The sequence below is a fragment of the Trachemys scripta genome, chromosome 3 (genome assembly GCF_013100865.1).
Source record: "Trachemys scripta elegans isolate TJP31775 chromosome 3, CAS_Tse_1.0, whole genome shotgun sequence".
NCBI classification, from domain to species: domain Eukaryota; kingdom Metazoa; phylum Chordata; order Testudines; family Emydidae; genus Trachemys; species Trachemys scripta.
In genome coordinates, this window is record NC_048300.1 from 180,102,387 (window position 1) to 180,119,108 (window position 16,722).

Below are 16,722 nucleotides of genomic sequence, written 5' to 3' on the forward strand. Positions count from 1 at the left end.
GCGTCTATGGCATCGGGGCCTGTCCTGCCGATACTCTGTACTCAGCATGGAGCGGTGCCTGGAACTCTGCTCCGACGGCACCTGACCAGACAACCTAGAGAGCGACGAGAGCAGAGGCTGGAGGCTGTGTCCCAACAGGACACTGAGCGGCGAGCGGACCCGAGAGCGGTCCCCTGATTGGGATCTGCGTCAGGTCGGCAGTCGAGAGCCCAGTGGCGGCTTGCCTCTACAGCGGGGTCCGGGTGCCGGCGGTGCCCCGGGCACCTGCAGAGTCAGAATGTCCTTGGCTGCCTGCAGGGCCTCCGGTGTCGAAGGCATGTGGACTTCAGCCAGAGAGGCCTGAGTCAATGCAACTGGGCTGCTCCGCTCGTCATGAGTCGGAGCTTCAGAGCCCAGGGGGGAACTGGGGCTGCCCAACCCAGGTCTAGCCTCACCCCGTGCCTTCTCTCTGAGAAGACGGAGCCTTCCTCTGCTTTTTCGACGGGGAGTGGTCCCTGGCCACCCGAAGGTGCCGGGAGATCGCCGCGCGCCAAAGACAAAGTGTCCGGTGCCAATTCCACTCGGCATACCAGGGTTGGAGCCAGTGCCGACTCCATGAAAAGAGCCCAAAGTCTAATGTCTCTCTTTTTTTTCCTCCTGGGTTTAAAGGACCTACAGATCTTGCAGCGGTTGCTGATGTGAGATTCGCCCAGGTAGAGGAGACAGTCGGTGTGCGGGTCACTTCTGGGCATTGAGCACCTGCAAGACTCGCATGATTTAAACCCTGGGGCCTAGGGGCATGCTCTGGCCCAAAAACTAGCTAACTAAACTGGAACTTTTAATAAACTAACTAATACAGGTACTACTAACAATGAACAAGTTCTGGGATGAGCTGCAGCAAAGCTGGAGCGAGTAGTTTTGATGCACCATCACTGGCGGCAAGAAGGAACTGAGGGTGGGGGGAGCGCGCGGCTCCCCTTATAGTGCATTATAGAGGCGCCACTCCAGGGGTCACAGCAGCACTCCCCCTACGGGTACTGCTGAGGGAAGGACTTCCGGCACCAGTGCACATGGCGAGCACGCACAGCTACTGTGGAATACACATGAGCAAGCACTCGAAGAACTATACAGTACAGACCCGTTTACGCGCCGATGTCAGGAATCAAGCCATCACGACCGCATGTTAACGGACCACGGGTTAAGAGGGCCATGCTGAAAAAAGTGTCTATGATTCACTTAGAAAAAAACGCAGTTATTTTCTGCTCTTTCTGGCTCGCATTTTTTTTTCTTTCTTATGAAGTTTAATGCCCTAATATAAACCAGTCATTAATATACAGTATGCTAGAAAAGAATAAGAAATGCAACCTATTAACATTTTAACTCGTCGGGAAACACGTTCGTGGCCGAGTCATCAGCTTTCTCCAGAAATCTATACCTGCGCTACGCCATGACACTTTTTACAACGACTTATAAACCCCTTGCTGGCTTGGAATGATTCATCCCCCCTTAAATTTCCAAATTTTGTCGCTTGGGCTTGAAGAATTGGTCCACTTAGCGGCATTCCTTTTCAGCCTTTCCTGAGCAAACCATGTGCGCATGGGCTTTGTCTATTGTGAGTTTTGCTGAATGGTGCACACATTTTCGCTTAAGCCCTGTGGCAGAATCGATATTTTGTACAAAGCCATCCTCGGAGAGTAGATTTGGCAATCCCAATATCTTTTGAAACTTTGGCCTGGGTTTCTCTGCTATTTACTCAATCTATTGCAGCTAGCTTTTCTTCTAAAGTGTAGGAACACTGACGCTTGCCCTCTGCCATTATATTAGGCCTACAGTTAAAATTTTCTGATGTAGTATATATATTACTATATAACTACTATATATTATATATCTCTCTAGCGTGACAATGACTAAGCGTGCATGATACGTCTTCACTAATATCGGTAAAGACATACAACACATTTCCGCTCCGCACTTCCTGTCAATTTCTATGTCAGTGAGTAAATCTGTAGCGCGACATAGCAAGTTTCTGTACTGTGTGTTAACGAGTCTCACGTGTTAAATAGGTAGCACTGGGAGGCATGGTGCTATCGGGCTTTAAGCGGATTTGTGCATAAACAGGTCTGTTGTGTATAAAGACTGCCAAATTATCACAACAAGAGCAAGGGGAAGTTCCAGCTGTCTCTGGCAGTAAGAAGGAACTGAGGGGATGGCAGGTCGGTAAGATCCTATATTGAGTGCCATGATGGCGCCACGCCAGGGGGTGTCTGTACCGACCTGACGGATACTGCTAGGGGAAAAATTTTCCAGCTGCCGTGCACTCACGTGCGCACACCCAATTGGAATTGACATGAACAAGCACTCGAAGAACTTATTGTTTTGTTACACTTCCATTTATAAGTGGTTCTGTTCTTAAATGTATCAAGAAAAAATATTGCAGATGATATTTCAACAGCTAAATATGTAAACACAGTTAATACAAGCAAAACAAATCACAGATACTGCCTGATAGCAAAATGATCCTGTCCTGGATACACTGAACAGCAAAATCCAGTCTTGAAAATTTAATATATTTTACGTTACATTTTAAAACCTTCTTGAATAGTGTTGAAAAATACAAACCTAGCAGAATTTAAGTGTACTTGGACATTTTTTTTATTTTTAAATATATATGTGTGCGTGTGCGTATATATATATATATATATATATATACACACACACACACACACACATTACTACTTATCAGTTTTTAAAGAGTTTTTTTAAATGATTTTTCTCTAGCATAATTATACAAAACATATTTAATTTTTTCAGAAAAGCCAAAAGAGTATACTTTATGTTTTAATATCCAGCAGTTGGCAGTTTAAAAATAAGTTAATCAAAATGAACATTTTCATTACATTTTTTCCAGTGAACCAAACTGTATATATATATATATTTTTAACTAAATTGTAGTTTTACTAAAATTACACACTTCATTTACATTTTCTTTACACAAATTATTTCTCTATAAAATATAAAGGAACTCTCTCTTGTATTAGAAATATCCTTCAATTGAATTCTCTTAACCTGCAATAAGAAGAAAGTATGGGTTTGTCTACACAGGCTGTGGAGTGAAGTGCATTAGGGAAATTTTAGTATGTACCAGCAGGGTGTAAACAGACCAATTAGTGTGCTTTAGAAATCCTACCCCTACAGCGCACACCATGTGTGTAAACAAGCCCTTAGTAATCTTACAGACATATAAATTATATACATTTCTACTATAAAAACCTGAACATTAGGGATAGCATATTAATGTGTCAAAGGTATTTATTAATTTTAGTCTTCTTCCTCCTCTTGATGTTTACGTTGAAAATTCAGCGTTGTTTGTCCTCTTTCAGGGTCTTGCATTCGGAGGATCCGAATAAGGCCACTCGTGGGTAGGGAACTAGAAACAAAACACACAATTTAAATAATGACCCTTGTGAATGAGTTAATGTTTCTGCCAATTCGACTCTCCATTACCTATTTGCCTTATATGACAGCAATTTTTCTTTGATCATATAAAACAGTAACATGGAGTGAAATTCTGGCCTTACTGAAGTGAATAGCCAAGTTTCCACAGACTTCAGTATGTCCATAACGTAAACCCATGGCCTTTACCTTGAGCTGTGAACTCTATAATAGTTTATGCAACAAATACCACCATTTTTATTCCAACCCCAAAATTTTAAAATCTAGACTGTATAAATTATATAAATGGAATTTTAAACTAAAAGCACAAACTCCAAGAGAAATAAAATTAGTGCTCAAACACCCCTTAAAGTTTACATTTACCTTAGATCCTGATGCTGCAAACGCTCACTCACACAACTCAACCTAAGTGCAGTTATGCACATATGTGAATGCAGCATCCAGGCTTTAAATTGTGGGCTAGAGGCTGTTCCAACAAAATAGCTTAATTGTACTTTCTTTGTACTTTTGTTTCCATTATATTAGTGTTCTTCCATATTAATACTGCAATTAAATGCATATACTTTAACAAAATGTAAAATCAGACTTCATAATACTTCACTTAAATGTATGAAACATTACCTGGAATAATACAATCAAATGGTGAATTCCTAACTAAATATAGCTTCATAAATTATTCAGAAAGGTATTTGCTTTTTTAAAATATTAAGACTGAATATAATTCTATTCTCCTCCTAAATTAATACCAGGGGACATATATAAAACATAAATTTCAACGTAAAGGCTTTAATTCCATCCATATCTTCTGGTGACTTCTTGAGGGTTCACATTCCATATTCAAAAAAGTTATTAGCATTGTAAAATGCCCTTATTAATACTAACGTTGACTTTTTATGATGTGATTTTACTTATTCTAAATACTGATTATGCATGGGAAAAAAGAGTCCCCTGTATTTATGGAAAAAACCCACAAACCAATCACAAACCTTCCCTGGTATGTCGACATTTTTCTTATAGCTACCTAGTTTGATTAGATTAAGTTTGTGATCTCTTTTAGATATACACTACTGTATTTCCTTTTCCTGGGTTATAACATTACCAGGTGACCTTACACTAAATTATCTTGAGCTGGGTTTGTGGGGACTTCAATTATGTTCTTAAATCCTAAATGTCTTTTAAAAAACAAAAACAACTACAGCAAACTTGCTCTGTGTTCCACCTCAGGCACATTCTTGTGATAAAAACATTCCCTGTTTTTTCTGAGCTATGTAACTTTTATTTCTGCTCACATTATTCAAAGCGACAGACACTAAGACTGGCATCAATTGTATTTCATATCATATCTATTCTCCATTTCCCAAAGTAGGATTTTTTTTTTTTTTTAAATAACCATGTCCAGTATATATTTAATCATTAGTTTTCCAGTGACCCAAGTATGCTATCCTCATCTTCAGGGACAGATTGTACCTCACCTCACATAGCTGCATAGATTACGGGGAGATGGTGCAAGCAGTATTCCACACCTGTCTCTTGGGTCCTTGCAAAAGGGCCAGGCACAAAACCAGGTCCCCATGGTTCATGAACATAAGGAGCAGACATCTTTATTGGCACCAGTGTGGCTAGTAACCACCAAATAAGGAGGGGCTTGTAGTCAATCTACCCTCCTGACTGATCGGATTGAAGCCAGGAGGGTGCTCTAATAGAAAACTCAAAAGGGACTTCTAGATGTTTAATGAGAATCAAGCTCAAACCTACAGACTCTCAGAGGTGGAGATACAACAGCCACTCTTTCCTAAACGATTTTACATAAGGATGCATAGAAACAGATCACTGAAAAGCAAACCTGTTGACTCACTTAGACATAACAGCATTTCTGAGACACTGTGGCACAAAAATAATCAGTAATTCCTGGCCATCAAACTATATAGTACTCCTGGGGGCATTCTGCACCAAAATATTAAAAATTCTGCGCACAATATTTTAAAATTCTGCAAACTGCATTTGTCAAGATAACGCTACATAATCACACCAGTTTCAATTATTTTGGTAATTTATTTCAAAGTACCTGTCAGCAAATATGTTTGTAATAATACAGAGACACACAAAATTTCCCCCAGGAGTAGAAAGTTAATGAAACCCCTATGACAACCCAGTTCCTGTTTCTCTGGCCCTATCTCCCCTCAGAGCCCAGCCGGAGGGCCAGACACCCACAACCCTTCCCCCCCAGAGCTCAGCCACAGGCCCCTCCGGGCCCAGATACCCACACCCCTTTACCCTCCCAGAGCCCGGCTGTGCCCCCCCCCCCCACAGCCCAGATACCTGCACGCCCTCCCCCCCAGAGCCCAGCTGCAGGGCCCCCCTTTGCCCAGACGCCCACACACCCTCCCTCCCCCCCAGAGCCCAGCCCCGCCCCCCCCCCCCCCCCCCCCCTTGGCCAGACATCCCTTTCACTCCTCCAGAGCCTAGGGATCCAGAGGGAGAAACAGCCTGATGCTCAGTGCCAGGCTTGCACAGAGTTTCCTGTGTGATGCCCTCTCCTTCCCTTGGAGATAGCTGGGAACTGCAGCTGCCAGGAACCCTCTGGCTCCCTCCCCCCGGCAGTATCTTCTATGTGCGAGCTGGCCTCTGCCAGGTCCAGCAGCCCCTAGTGGTGGCTAGCAGCACTGCAGCCCATTTCTGTGGAGGAAAGGAAATTCTGTGTGCATGTTAATTTCTGCAAAATTCTGCATTGCGCAGTGGCACAGAATTCCCCCAGGAGTAAATATAGGGAAGAAACCTGGTCACCAAGGTGGAGGAATACTACAATTACACTGGCTATCAAATGAAAAATTTCTAAGGACAGAATATGTGTAGCTACAAAATCCAGTCCATAATATTAATAATAGTAGGGGTGTATTAACAGCTTCTGAATGAGTGAGCAAGTCAACATGTTGCAAGAGATAAGCAACAAAATCTACTAAAATAATGAGAGAGAACAATAGAGAACAATTACTCCAGATAAAATGGTTTACTGTAACAGTAAAACAGTTTGGAGAAAGTTTGATATCTTAAGCAAATTACTCCTTGGAATAGTTTGTTCTGGAACATACAGAGGAGAGGTTACTTTGAATTAATTTTAAGTAACACAGGAAATGGTTCAGAGAGCTAGTGTAGTGAAGACACTAAGGCAACATCTACACTATAAGCTTGGGGTCTGATTCCCAGCTTGTGTAGACATACTAGTGCTAGCTCTCATCTGAGCTTGCATGCTAAAGTAGCAGTGTAGCTGTAGTAGCACAGGCAGCACCAGCCCAGACTGGCAGCTCCAGCTACGTACCCATGGGATTCAAGCAGGGTTTGCACTCGGGGCAGCTAGCACAGTGTCACTGCTGCCGCTACCCATGCTACCACAGCTACACTGCTATGTTTTAGTGTACTTGCTCAGATGAGAGCTAGTGTATGTCTATGTGAGCTGGGAATCACACCCTATCTCATAGTGAAGATGTACCCTAAATAAGAGTGACCACAGTATCTTGAAGCTTGAAATCGTTGAAGGAGAGTGGAGTAGGGAAGTGAACAAATACTACTTAAAGTCCCCAAATCATCATGGTGGCCATTTAAGAATGCTTTGGATGCTGATATTCTAGGCATATATACTGTGAAAAACGTCTATTGCCTTCTTTCTTACATATCTATTTAACATTTCTAGTGCACTTTTTGAGCTAGGAAGTTTAAGGAAAAATGATTACCTCATGCTCTGTGGGGTGAGCAAAATAAATTGTCGATGACGTTGAGAATCTGCCATCTTGAGCATCATGTCCATTGCAATTCTTCTATTAACCATGTCCTAAAAGCAGAGTATTGACCAGTTACTGATATTTATAATATATGTTTATTGTCTTGCATTACTGTACAGACAAGCTATTAATATAACCACCTGCAAAAACTAAATTAAGTTTGGAGATATTTTGCTAACACAATTATCTAATTAACTAAAACACGTACATTGAAATGCCATCAAAAAAATCTACATCAAGAGAACATTAAGGTTACAGTCAAGCACTAAAATTCAGGAAGTGAACAGAGGCTGTGCGCTGGTCATTAGCACTATCCCTTTGCATATGTGTACTATGATACAGCCTTCAACTACACACTCACATACTATATCTTAATACATCAGACCTACTACTTTGGATACGTGCATAGCTCCTTATGCTATCATGCACCACTCAGCATACACTTGAGAGTGGTTGGTAGTCACTTATATACAACATGCACAATGAACAAAGCACAGACTCCTACAAAGACCTGCCTCCTTGCTGTCAATTATACAAATGGACCATACAAAGTTGCAGAAAAATGTGCATGTATATTGTATTTGAAAACCAGAATATGACCATGAAATTAAACACGGTATTGTAATGCACATGCACAGTGGTGTTGTTACCTATTGCTGTCCTGATCACTTCACCATGCAACCTTAAAGTTCTTTCAATAAAGTTTCTCACTGGAATTTTCTAGATTTGTTTGTTTGTTTTTAGGACTCTCAAGGGTCCAGAGACTCTGGCATAAGAACAATGTTCAAAGAACAGCTGAATTATATCACAAAACCCCAAATCGGGTAGGAAGTTGGCATTTATGTTTGAGGTGCATACATTGCAGAGTATCTGTATCCTCCCTGTCCAGATTTATGATATATTGTATAACCAACACATAAAATGTATCTATCATGCAAGGTCCTGAAGCCATAAATGCCCATCCTCAGCATAATCCACGATCATATCCCGGTCAGAGAGGTTATCAGCTATAACAGAGGAAATATGAACGGCAACCACTTGGTTCTCCACTGACAAGTTGAACACACACTACAAAGCGGACTGCCTGATCTCCACAAAGGCATTCTTTGATAGAAAGGTGCTGTATAGGGTTTTCCTATATAAATTCTTTATAAATCGAGTTAGAAGATATGAGTTTGTATTGGTATTTTGATATTAATTCATCTGTGTTTCAATAGCTTTGGAAGAACTCTGGTGCATAAGCGTGGAGAGGGACGTAAACCTACTTCATGTTTCCAAGAAGCAACATTGAGCTAAACTGCTATACTTGTTCTAACTGTGAAGGCAAAACTGTACACTGATGAAGTGAGGGCATGAGCTAGGACCAGAGTTTTCTTAGCAGATCTCTGAGGAAACTCAGCGATGTTATGCAGACAATTATGGACTGGGGAAAATGTTAAGATCCAGAAGAGCAAGTTATGTGGAAGTTATATTTCTGAGTTCACTCATTAACTCAACTTATATTTTAAAGTAGTCAGACTTATTTACACATACAAGCGCCTTATTTCTGGTTACCAACTTAGAAAACCAGAGCATAAAGTTACTGTATTCTCTAATTAGCATTATAGAGGAAAAATGTTAGTAGGTTCTACCATAGTCTTTCAACTTTCCAATGATCTCCACTTATAATTACTTTGGTAGTTTATACAGCAAAACTGGAAGACGTAGTTCAAATTTATACTTACCATGAAGACATCAAATTCATCCAAGCATCTGAAAGGAGATTCAGCAATGGACCACAAAGAAAGAATGAAACAAACTGTTGAGAAAGAACGTTCACCTCCTGATAGAGATCTCATGTCATTTAGAGCAGCTTTGTTTATATCTCCAGGCTGGACCTTGAATTAAGTTAAGACATTCATTTAATTAGTAGATCATGATAGATACTTGCATAAGAAGCACAACTGTAATCTTTTCATACAAGATTTAAATTTACAAATATTAAACATGAACATGAATATGAATATATATGTAGCAACACAGTAAGTTTGTATATTTCAGTGTATATGTATCTCAATGAAACTAAAATAGTTCAAATCACACACAATTTTGTAAGGGTTAGTTGCAAGTCTACTGTCCCACTGCTTTGCCCAAATAAAAATGGAACAGATTTAATTTAAACCAATAACTCAGCCTATGATGTCTTTAATTCCCTATTTTTATAACTGTTAAACTCATCACCCAGTGTAGTTATGTTTCTGTCAAACACGAACGATCCTAGAACTGCAGCTAACTATATCACTACTGGTATTTTAACAAGGAATAGCCCCTCTTGTATGAATACATGAAACAGGGTAACAGTTCTTTGTTCCTTGGATTACAATGACACCTTGTGGTATCTATCTATATATATTTTATTCTGAAGTGCTTGAAAAAAATAAAGAAAAGATATTGTAACAAAATATACCGTTAAACATAAAATGTGTTTGCTGGTAAATTCTTTAAACAAAGTGTATTTCATAATTTGTTTCTTCCTTTTTTTACCTTTCAAGACAAATATAGGTGTTGAATCACTCTCCACAATATGTCAACAGGACAGGAATCAAACCAAGGGGACCCAAGAGAGGGGCTTGATGCATCTGAGCAGCAGAAATAATGAATTGCCTTTTTTTTCTTTTGGTTAAAGATAGTGTTGTATGTTGCAAGAATTTGAAATGCTATGCAAGTTTTGTACCTTATCCCATACTTCTCCTATCTGGAGAAAAACATTTTGATCACAAGTAATTTATATCGTTTTTTTAAAAAATATATAATTGGTCTTCAGCTGTTAAAGGGTCTGAAAAATTGTGCAAGTCTAGTTAGAGAAACTAACCACACTAAGGTGGGATGACATCAAATGACAAATTACTAATTGTAAATATCAGGTAAAATTTACTGGACACTGCTGTAATATACCATGACTTCTCTTGTTTTCATTTTCCTAATCACCATTTGAAAAGTTGGACTGTAAGTCTGGAACAATGCTGACCAATTATACATTTACTACATCTTCACATTTTAAATTTACATTTAGATATCTATTCCTGTAACAGCTCATCTGCTCATCTTGTTTTTTTCTGCACCTGCATCCTCTTACAGGATAATCAATTCACACTAATTGTAATATCAGAAGATTATACTGTATGACTTCAGATGGAGAACAGAAAATAGTAAAGTAAGTTGACAGAAACCAGATATTTTGTTTTCATGCAAAAATCTGCATTAGTAAATGCCAAGTAACTGAAATACAAAAAGATACCTGAACAGAATTTCTGAAGGGTTAAAAATTCCAAAGTTTAACATCAAACATAACTTTTGGTAAGGTATTAATAAAGAAAATACAAAGTGACTTACTGTTATTGAAAGTGTTTCATTCTTGTGGTCAAAACTCATTTTTCCAGAGTAAGATCGCTGACATAATAAGAAGTTAAAATAGAACTTGCATCGTAAAGTAAGGCACCTTTTTGGATAAATTATGCAAATAAACACCAGATCAGTGATCTTTAAAAATAATATACATAAAAAGGTGAACAGATTTAGAGTCAAAGATCCCACAACAGAAATGAAAGAGTGGAATCTTAATCAATATTTAATTACTGCTTCATTTTAATAATATAATACATACACACAATTCCTTTGTTCTATGTGTTAAGGTTGCATACATAACATACCTAATAGAACCACAAAAGCAAGGAAATTAATCAAAACATCTAAAAGTACATACTCCTCCGTCCAGACACACATACACCCCATTACTAAAACACGCAACAATTAAATTTTACTTTAGTATGGATGGTAGCCATCTATCACCAATTTCCCAGACTTACCCCCACTACTATCCATTCTTCACAGTTCTGGGGGGGAGGAGGAGGTTGTGAGGGAGAACACATTCATTCAATGTTTGGAGAAGGGTTTGTTGGAATGTTGGCATTTCTATTGCGGCACAGTTGAAGTTGTGATGCTTTGTGTGGTAAGGTGGTTATTTTAGTTGTGAAGTGTGGATAGAGGAGTAGAAAGTACGAACTGTTAAAGGCCTTAACTTTTCCTTGCTTGCTTTAGTGGTTTTGCATTGGATGTAAAATCTACAACCTTAACTCTCACACACCATAGTGCTTTTGGTTATTAATTTCCCACTTTTTTAGATTAAGAAAGGCTCTCCAATGCAGAAATGGCTACTTTCATGAACAACAATATCTGCTCCTGAGCCAGAAAGGCACTTTCATGAAGAGCCTAGTATTTGTCAAAGTTCCTGTTGCTTTGTCATAGTTCCCATTTTCTGTGAAACTCTCCTGTTGGTTCAGCAGAGGAACTTTTAAGCCAGCTGAACAGTTTGACAAAGAACAGGATCTTTGAGATTGGTAGTGGTTGCTTTCATGAAGCCCAGGGGCTCCTGTGCTGGCTGAATGATTTCACAAAGAACAAGATCCTTCATGCAGTATCAACTGCTTTATCAAAGAGGCTGCAGCAGTTTTATGGAGCTCTTAGTTTTCAATAAATCAATAGCTATTGCACAGAGGATCCTGGTCATCGTGAAAACTGTTCAGCCATAAGTGTGTCACAAGAGGTCCTTTCTTTGAGAAACCAGCAGCTACATGATAATTATAAATCTTCATCTCCCCCGGCCAACTGTTGTGCAGAAGGATTCAATTATGACAAAGACCACTAATTTTTGTTGTTGTTGTTAATTTACAAAATATTTTAACAACTCTAGAGAGTCCAACAAAACCAAAAAGGTACTTTTTTTTGACTTTCTGTCATTTGTCATTTTGAAACAAAAAATTGAGATTGAGAATGTGAATTTATTTTGGGGACAAAATTAACTGATTTTCTTGAAAATCCTCACAAAATGCAAGCTTTAGTCAGAAATTATATACTAAAAATTGGGACAGATGCACTGTCTTTGAGGTTGAACTCCCATTTTAAGAGCAAAACAGAATGCAGCCTTAGCTGTGATGTCTCAATTGCTCTACCATAACATATATTAGAAAAGTTAGATCCACTTCCTTAGACCTCAAAAAACACACCAAGTAGGTATTTACTGCAAAGCATCTTAAGCTATTTTTTTAAAAGCAATAATTTAAACTTTAGTTATATACTGCAGTTAACTTATTACTCTACAACCAATACCCAAAAACCACTGGAAAGGTAGAAAGGGGAAGGATCTACAGAGTTTTTGTTATATTATCTCCCCCCCTCTACAAAAGCTTCACACCACAATTCAATTTCAAGAAAGAACAGTTATTTACCTTACAGTAAGTGTGGTTCTTTGAGATGTGTTGTTCACATGAACTCCACTCTTGGTGTGCATGCACCCCATACTAAATGCTCTCACCCCAGGGAATAAAGGACAGAGCAGACCCATCTGTCCCTCAGTTCCCTCACAATACAGAATTCCAGAGAAGTAGGTCTTCATAGAAGCAGGGAAGGAGGGCAGGTTGTGGAATCCATGTGGATAACACATCTTGTTGAAACACAGGAAGTGTACAGAAGTATGTGTAAGTTGAATACAGAAATTGCTTCTGAGTGACCCTGGGAAATGCCTAAATTTCCCCAATCGATAGAATTTTATGACAAATATTTTTAATCTGCCCCATCACAGGTATTTGAACCACTAACACTACAATGAAGATCACACTCACCTTCTGAACTGTTGATACATTTTGTATCTCTGTGTCATTATTTGATCCAGCAATTTAATAAACTTCTTCAAATTCTTCACTTTACCTTCTGCATCCTGATATTTGTCCTTTGCTTCAATAAGCTGCCTGTTTTATCAGCAAAAAGATTTTCATAAATATTTAGTTGAACACAAAAGAGGCTGTTAAGACCCAAGTAAATTCTTGATGTTTAATTTAAAACCAGGCTGACAACCAAAATTCTCTTTTCAGAAAACAAAAAAACAAAAACATATGCTTACAATCTATTAAACCATCACTCTAAAACTAACATCATGTGGGTACATAAGCTGAATTTTCACAGGGAAAGGGGAAATCATTGTTAATAAAAGAAAGATTATTGTTATTTGTTGGGGGAGGAAAAGGAAAGGTAAATTTCTTAGATGATACAGTAAAAGCTTTTTTAACCAGCATACTGGGGGAACGGGAGGCCGGTAAATTAAAAATGCCGGTTAACTCAGAGGAAGGGGTTTAGAAGGGAAGGGGATGGGAGGGGCTGTGGGGCATGCTCTGGGAGGAAGTTTGGGTCCAGGAGGCGGCTTAGGGCGGGGACTTGGGGTGCCATATGGGGGGGGGGGCGCTCACATCTGGAGGCTCTCCATCTCTGCTGCTCCTGGTGGAGGTGTGGCCAGGCACCTCTGCAAGCAGGAACGCTGCCTCCATCTGCAGGAATTGCCCCCCGCAGCTCCCATTGGCCACGGTTCCCAGCCAGTGGGCTAGGACAGGAGCCATGGAGTCTGTGCTTGGGGAGGGGGGACAGAGACAGCGTGCCTGCAGAGCTGCCTGGCCACGCCTCTCCAGCAACAGCAGGGATGGGGAGCTGCCTGAGGTGAGCACTCCCCCACCATCCGGCACCCCGAACCCCTCCTATGCCCCAGCCCCCTGCTGGCCCCACACCAACCGCACTATAAACCAGACTTTCAGTGCAGATCAGAAATGTCGGTTTAATAGAGCTTGCCGGTTGGTAAAGTGCCAGATAAAAGAGCTTTTACTGTACTTTCTTTTCTGCTAGCAGTGTCTCACACAATTCTGATATGTATGGGCTGTTTCCCTCTTTTCTACTTCCTTTCCATTCTGATATATATGGTCTATTCCCCTCTTGTCTTCAGTTTCCAGAGCTGAAAGCTACAAAGCAGTAGCACATCTTATGCTAGACAGGCCCCTTTCTCTGGTTTGCTGCCAATGAGTCATTTCAAAGTAAAAACTCAGAATGTGATTAGTAACAATAACTTCAGAGCCAGCCAGTTAATTGTGTACGGCAGGCTACAGTCTACAATGGTAATGATCAAAATACAATTTTGTCCCTTGGCCATTAAGATATCCAAGGAGGGTAGAATTGGGGGAGACGTTGCTAGCAGAAAGGAATTATCAGGTAAGAAATTTACCATTCTGCAGCCCCATGTCTCCCACAATTCTGATATACAGAGGAAGTAGCCAGCAGTGAACAGAAGTGGGGATGGATGGAGAAAAAAAACGGGACAGGGAACAGCACTGTTGATTGCTTAAACGGCAATACTGTTAGTGGACCACCACCTGCAGCACCTTCTCACCACAGGAGGCCTCTGCTGAGAACAGAAAATCTACTTTATAGTGCCTAAAAGATGTTAGCCTGAGACTATGTTGCTGTCCTGCAGATCTCTGTGGTGGAAGCACAACTTTTTTGGCCCATGAGGTTGCCACAGATCTTGTGGAATGTGCCTTGATTCCATCTGGAATAGAAGCCCCTCTCACGCCATGTATGCCTCTAAAATTCAGAGCTTGATCCATCTAACCAGGGATAGTTTGGAAACTCTGAGCCCTTGGCACTTCAGATGAAAGACAAACAAGGAACCCAACCTTCTTGTTCATTTTGTGCCCTTGACATAGATCTTTAGTGCTCTTCGAACATCTATGGCACACCACAGCTTTACACTCTGGTGCTGTGGCTTTGGACCGAATGAAGTAAGGATGATCTCTTGTGAGGCATGGAAAGATGAATTCACCTTAGGCAAGAACAATTCTGTAGTTCTTAACACCACCTGGTCATCGTGGAACCCACAGTGGGGTTCCTGCATGGATAAGCTACCAGTTCAGAAACTTGTCTAGCAGACATCATGGCCACCACAAAACAGGTTTTGATGGACAGATAGAAGGCAGATATTTATGTCAGTGGTTCAAAAGGGTGAATAGTTAAGGCTTTCAATACCAGGGGTAAATCCCACTTAGGGAATACTGGTTTTGCTCTGAGGAATCTGGATACCTGAGGATTATCCACCAAGGAAACAGAGGATCCTACAAACAGTATGCTACTTATGGCTGACACCTGAAGTGCTACAGTGCTGGGCTGAAGTCCCTTCTCTTCAAGAAAGTCCTGAATAACAGGAGTACTAGGATCCTTGGCATTCTTGATATCATGCAACCTGCTCCAGATGAGGAGTAAGCCTTTAATGTGGAAGCTCTTCTGGAGGAGAGCAGAGTTCTGATCACTTTGAAGGATAGACCAACACTTCCCTCTCAATAGCCAGACTATCAGTTGTATAGATGGCCTGGGTCTGGTTGGAGGAATCGGCTTTGGCGAAGGATGTCTGTGTTCTCATTAGTAGCTGCAATGGTGGTCCCAAATTCAATCAGATTTTGATCGGAGAAACATGGTCTCCTTTGCTGTTGCGAAGTTGGCATTGTCATCTTTGTGCCTTTATCTCCTGGATCACCTTTCCTAGATGTGGAAAGGGCATGAATGAATATAGCAGGCCTTGTGGCCACATCTATGTGAAAGACCATCTGTCCCAATGGACACTGGATCTGTTTCCCTGGTGAAGAACCCTGCTTTGGGTTCTTGTGATTGGCAAACAGGTTGACTGAAGTATCAGAGGGGTAGCCATGTTAGTCTGGATCTGTAAAAAGCAACAAAGAGTCCTGTGGCACCTTGTAGACTAACAAATGTATTGGAGCATAAGCTTTCATAAGTGAATACCCACTTTGTCAGACGCAGGTTGACTGAAGCGAGGCCAAACATCTGCAAGATCAGAGTGAAGACTTTCTGATTTAGGCACCATTCTAAGTTGATGACTGACTGCTGAGCCAGTCCATCTTTTGGTTCAGTTCTCCTTTTATGTGTATCGCTCTTACGGCAGGAAGGGTCCTCTCTACCCATTCCAATACTGATATTTTTTCTGCATGTAAAATTGAACTCCTTTCTCTCCCTGGTTGTTGAGATAAGCCATAGAAGTTTGTACTGTCCAACTGGATCAGAACATGGTCACCCTCTGGAACATTAGCAGAGCTAGTTTGACTCTCTGGTTCCTTTCCCAGGAGTCTGAGGCATCTTGTGTTGTTCTGTGGCTCAGATGCGTGCTCCCCATCCTATCAGGCTGGCATTAGTTGAGAGTTCCTCTGAGTCTAGAAGGCATACAAGAAGACCCCTAGGGAAATTCTCTGGGATTGCCCATCATCTTAGAGAATCCAGTACCTAGTTCAGGACCTGATCCTGCATGTGTTCCAATGGTTCCATACTTTCAGTACAAAGGCCTGGAGACCCCTGATAAAGAGACCCTGTCCATGGGGTGATCTCTATACATGATATCAAGAGACCCAATATTTGGAGACAATGTGTTATGGTTGGCCTATACACTTGACCAGCATAGATACCACATACTGGATCTCTTGGAATACATCCAGTGATGGGTAGACCTTTGCTGAAGAAGTGTCCATTTCCACTTCTAGCTGAATTATCTTTGTCGGGGGGGGGGGGGGGGGTCAACATTTTTATTGGTGTTTAAAGCCATGCACTTGGAGAAGCTCCAGAGTCCAAACTGCGGCACTATGTTCTGCAGCTTGGGTCG

At 40.8% G+C, this 16,722-nt stretch overlaps 1 protein-coding gene across 2 annotated transcripts in view; it reads right to left on the reverse strand.

Moving 5' to 3' along the window:
• Positions 1–3,270: 3,270 nt before the first annotated feature.
• SMC6 (structural maintenance of chromosomes 6) overlaps positions 3,271–16,722 on the reverse strand; it is an 82,828-nt gene continuing 69,376 nt past the window's right edge. Inside the window, exons 23-27 of one of the 2 annotated variants that reach the window (XM_034766551.1) lie at positions 12,866–12,991; positions 10,581–10,686; positions 8,933–9,085; positions 7,161–7,258; positions 3,271–3,406 (exon numbers count right to left, since the gene is read on the reverse strand). In XM_034766551.1, the coding sequence (XP_034622442.1) occupies positions 3,298–3,406; positions 7,161–7,258; positions 8,933–9,085; positions 10,581–10,686; positions 12,866–12,991 (592 nt within the window). In that variant the 3' untranslated portion in view covers positions 3,271–3,297. Of the gene's footprint in view, positions 3,407–7,160; positions 7,259–8,932; positions 9,086–10,580; positions 10,687–12,865; positions 12,992–16,722 lie in introns of those variants that run through there. The other variant, XM_034766552.1, reaches the window with a different exon arrangement.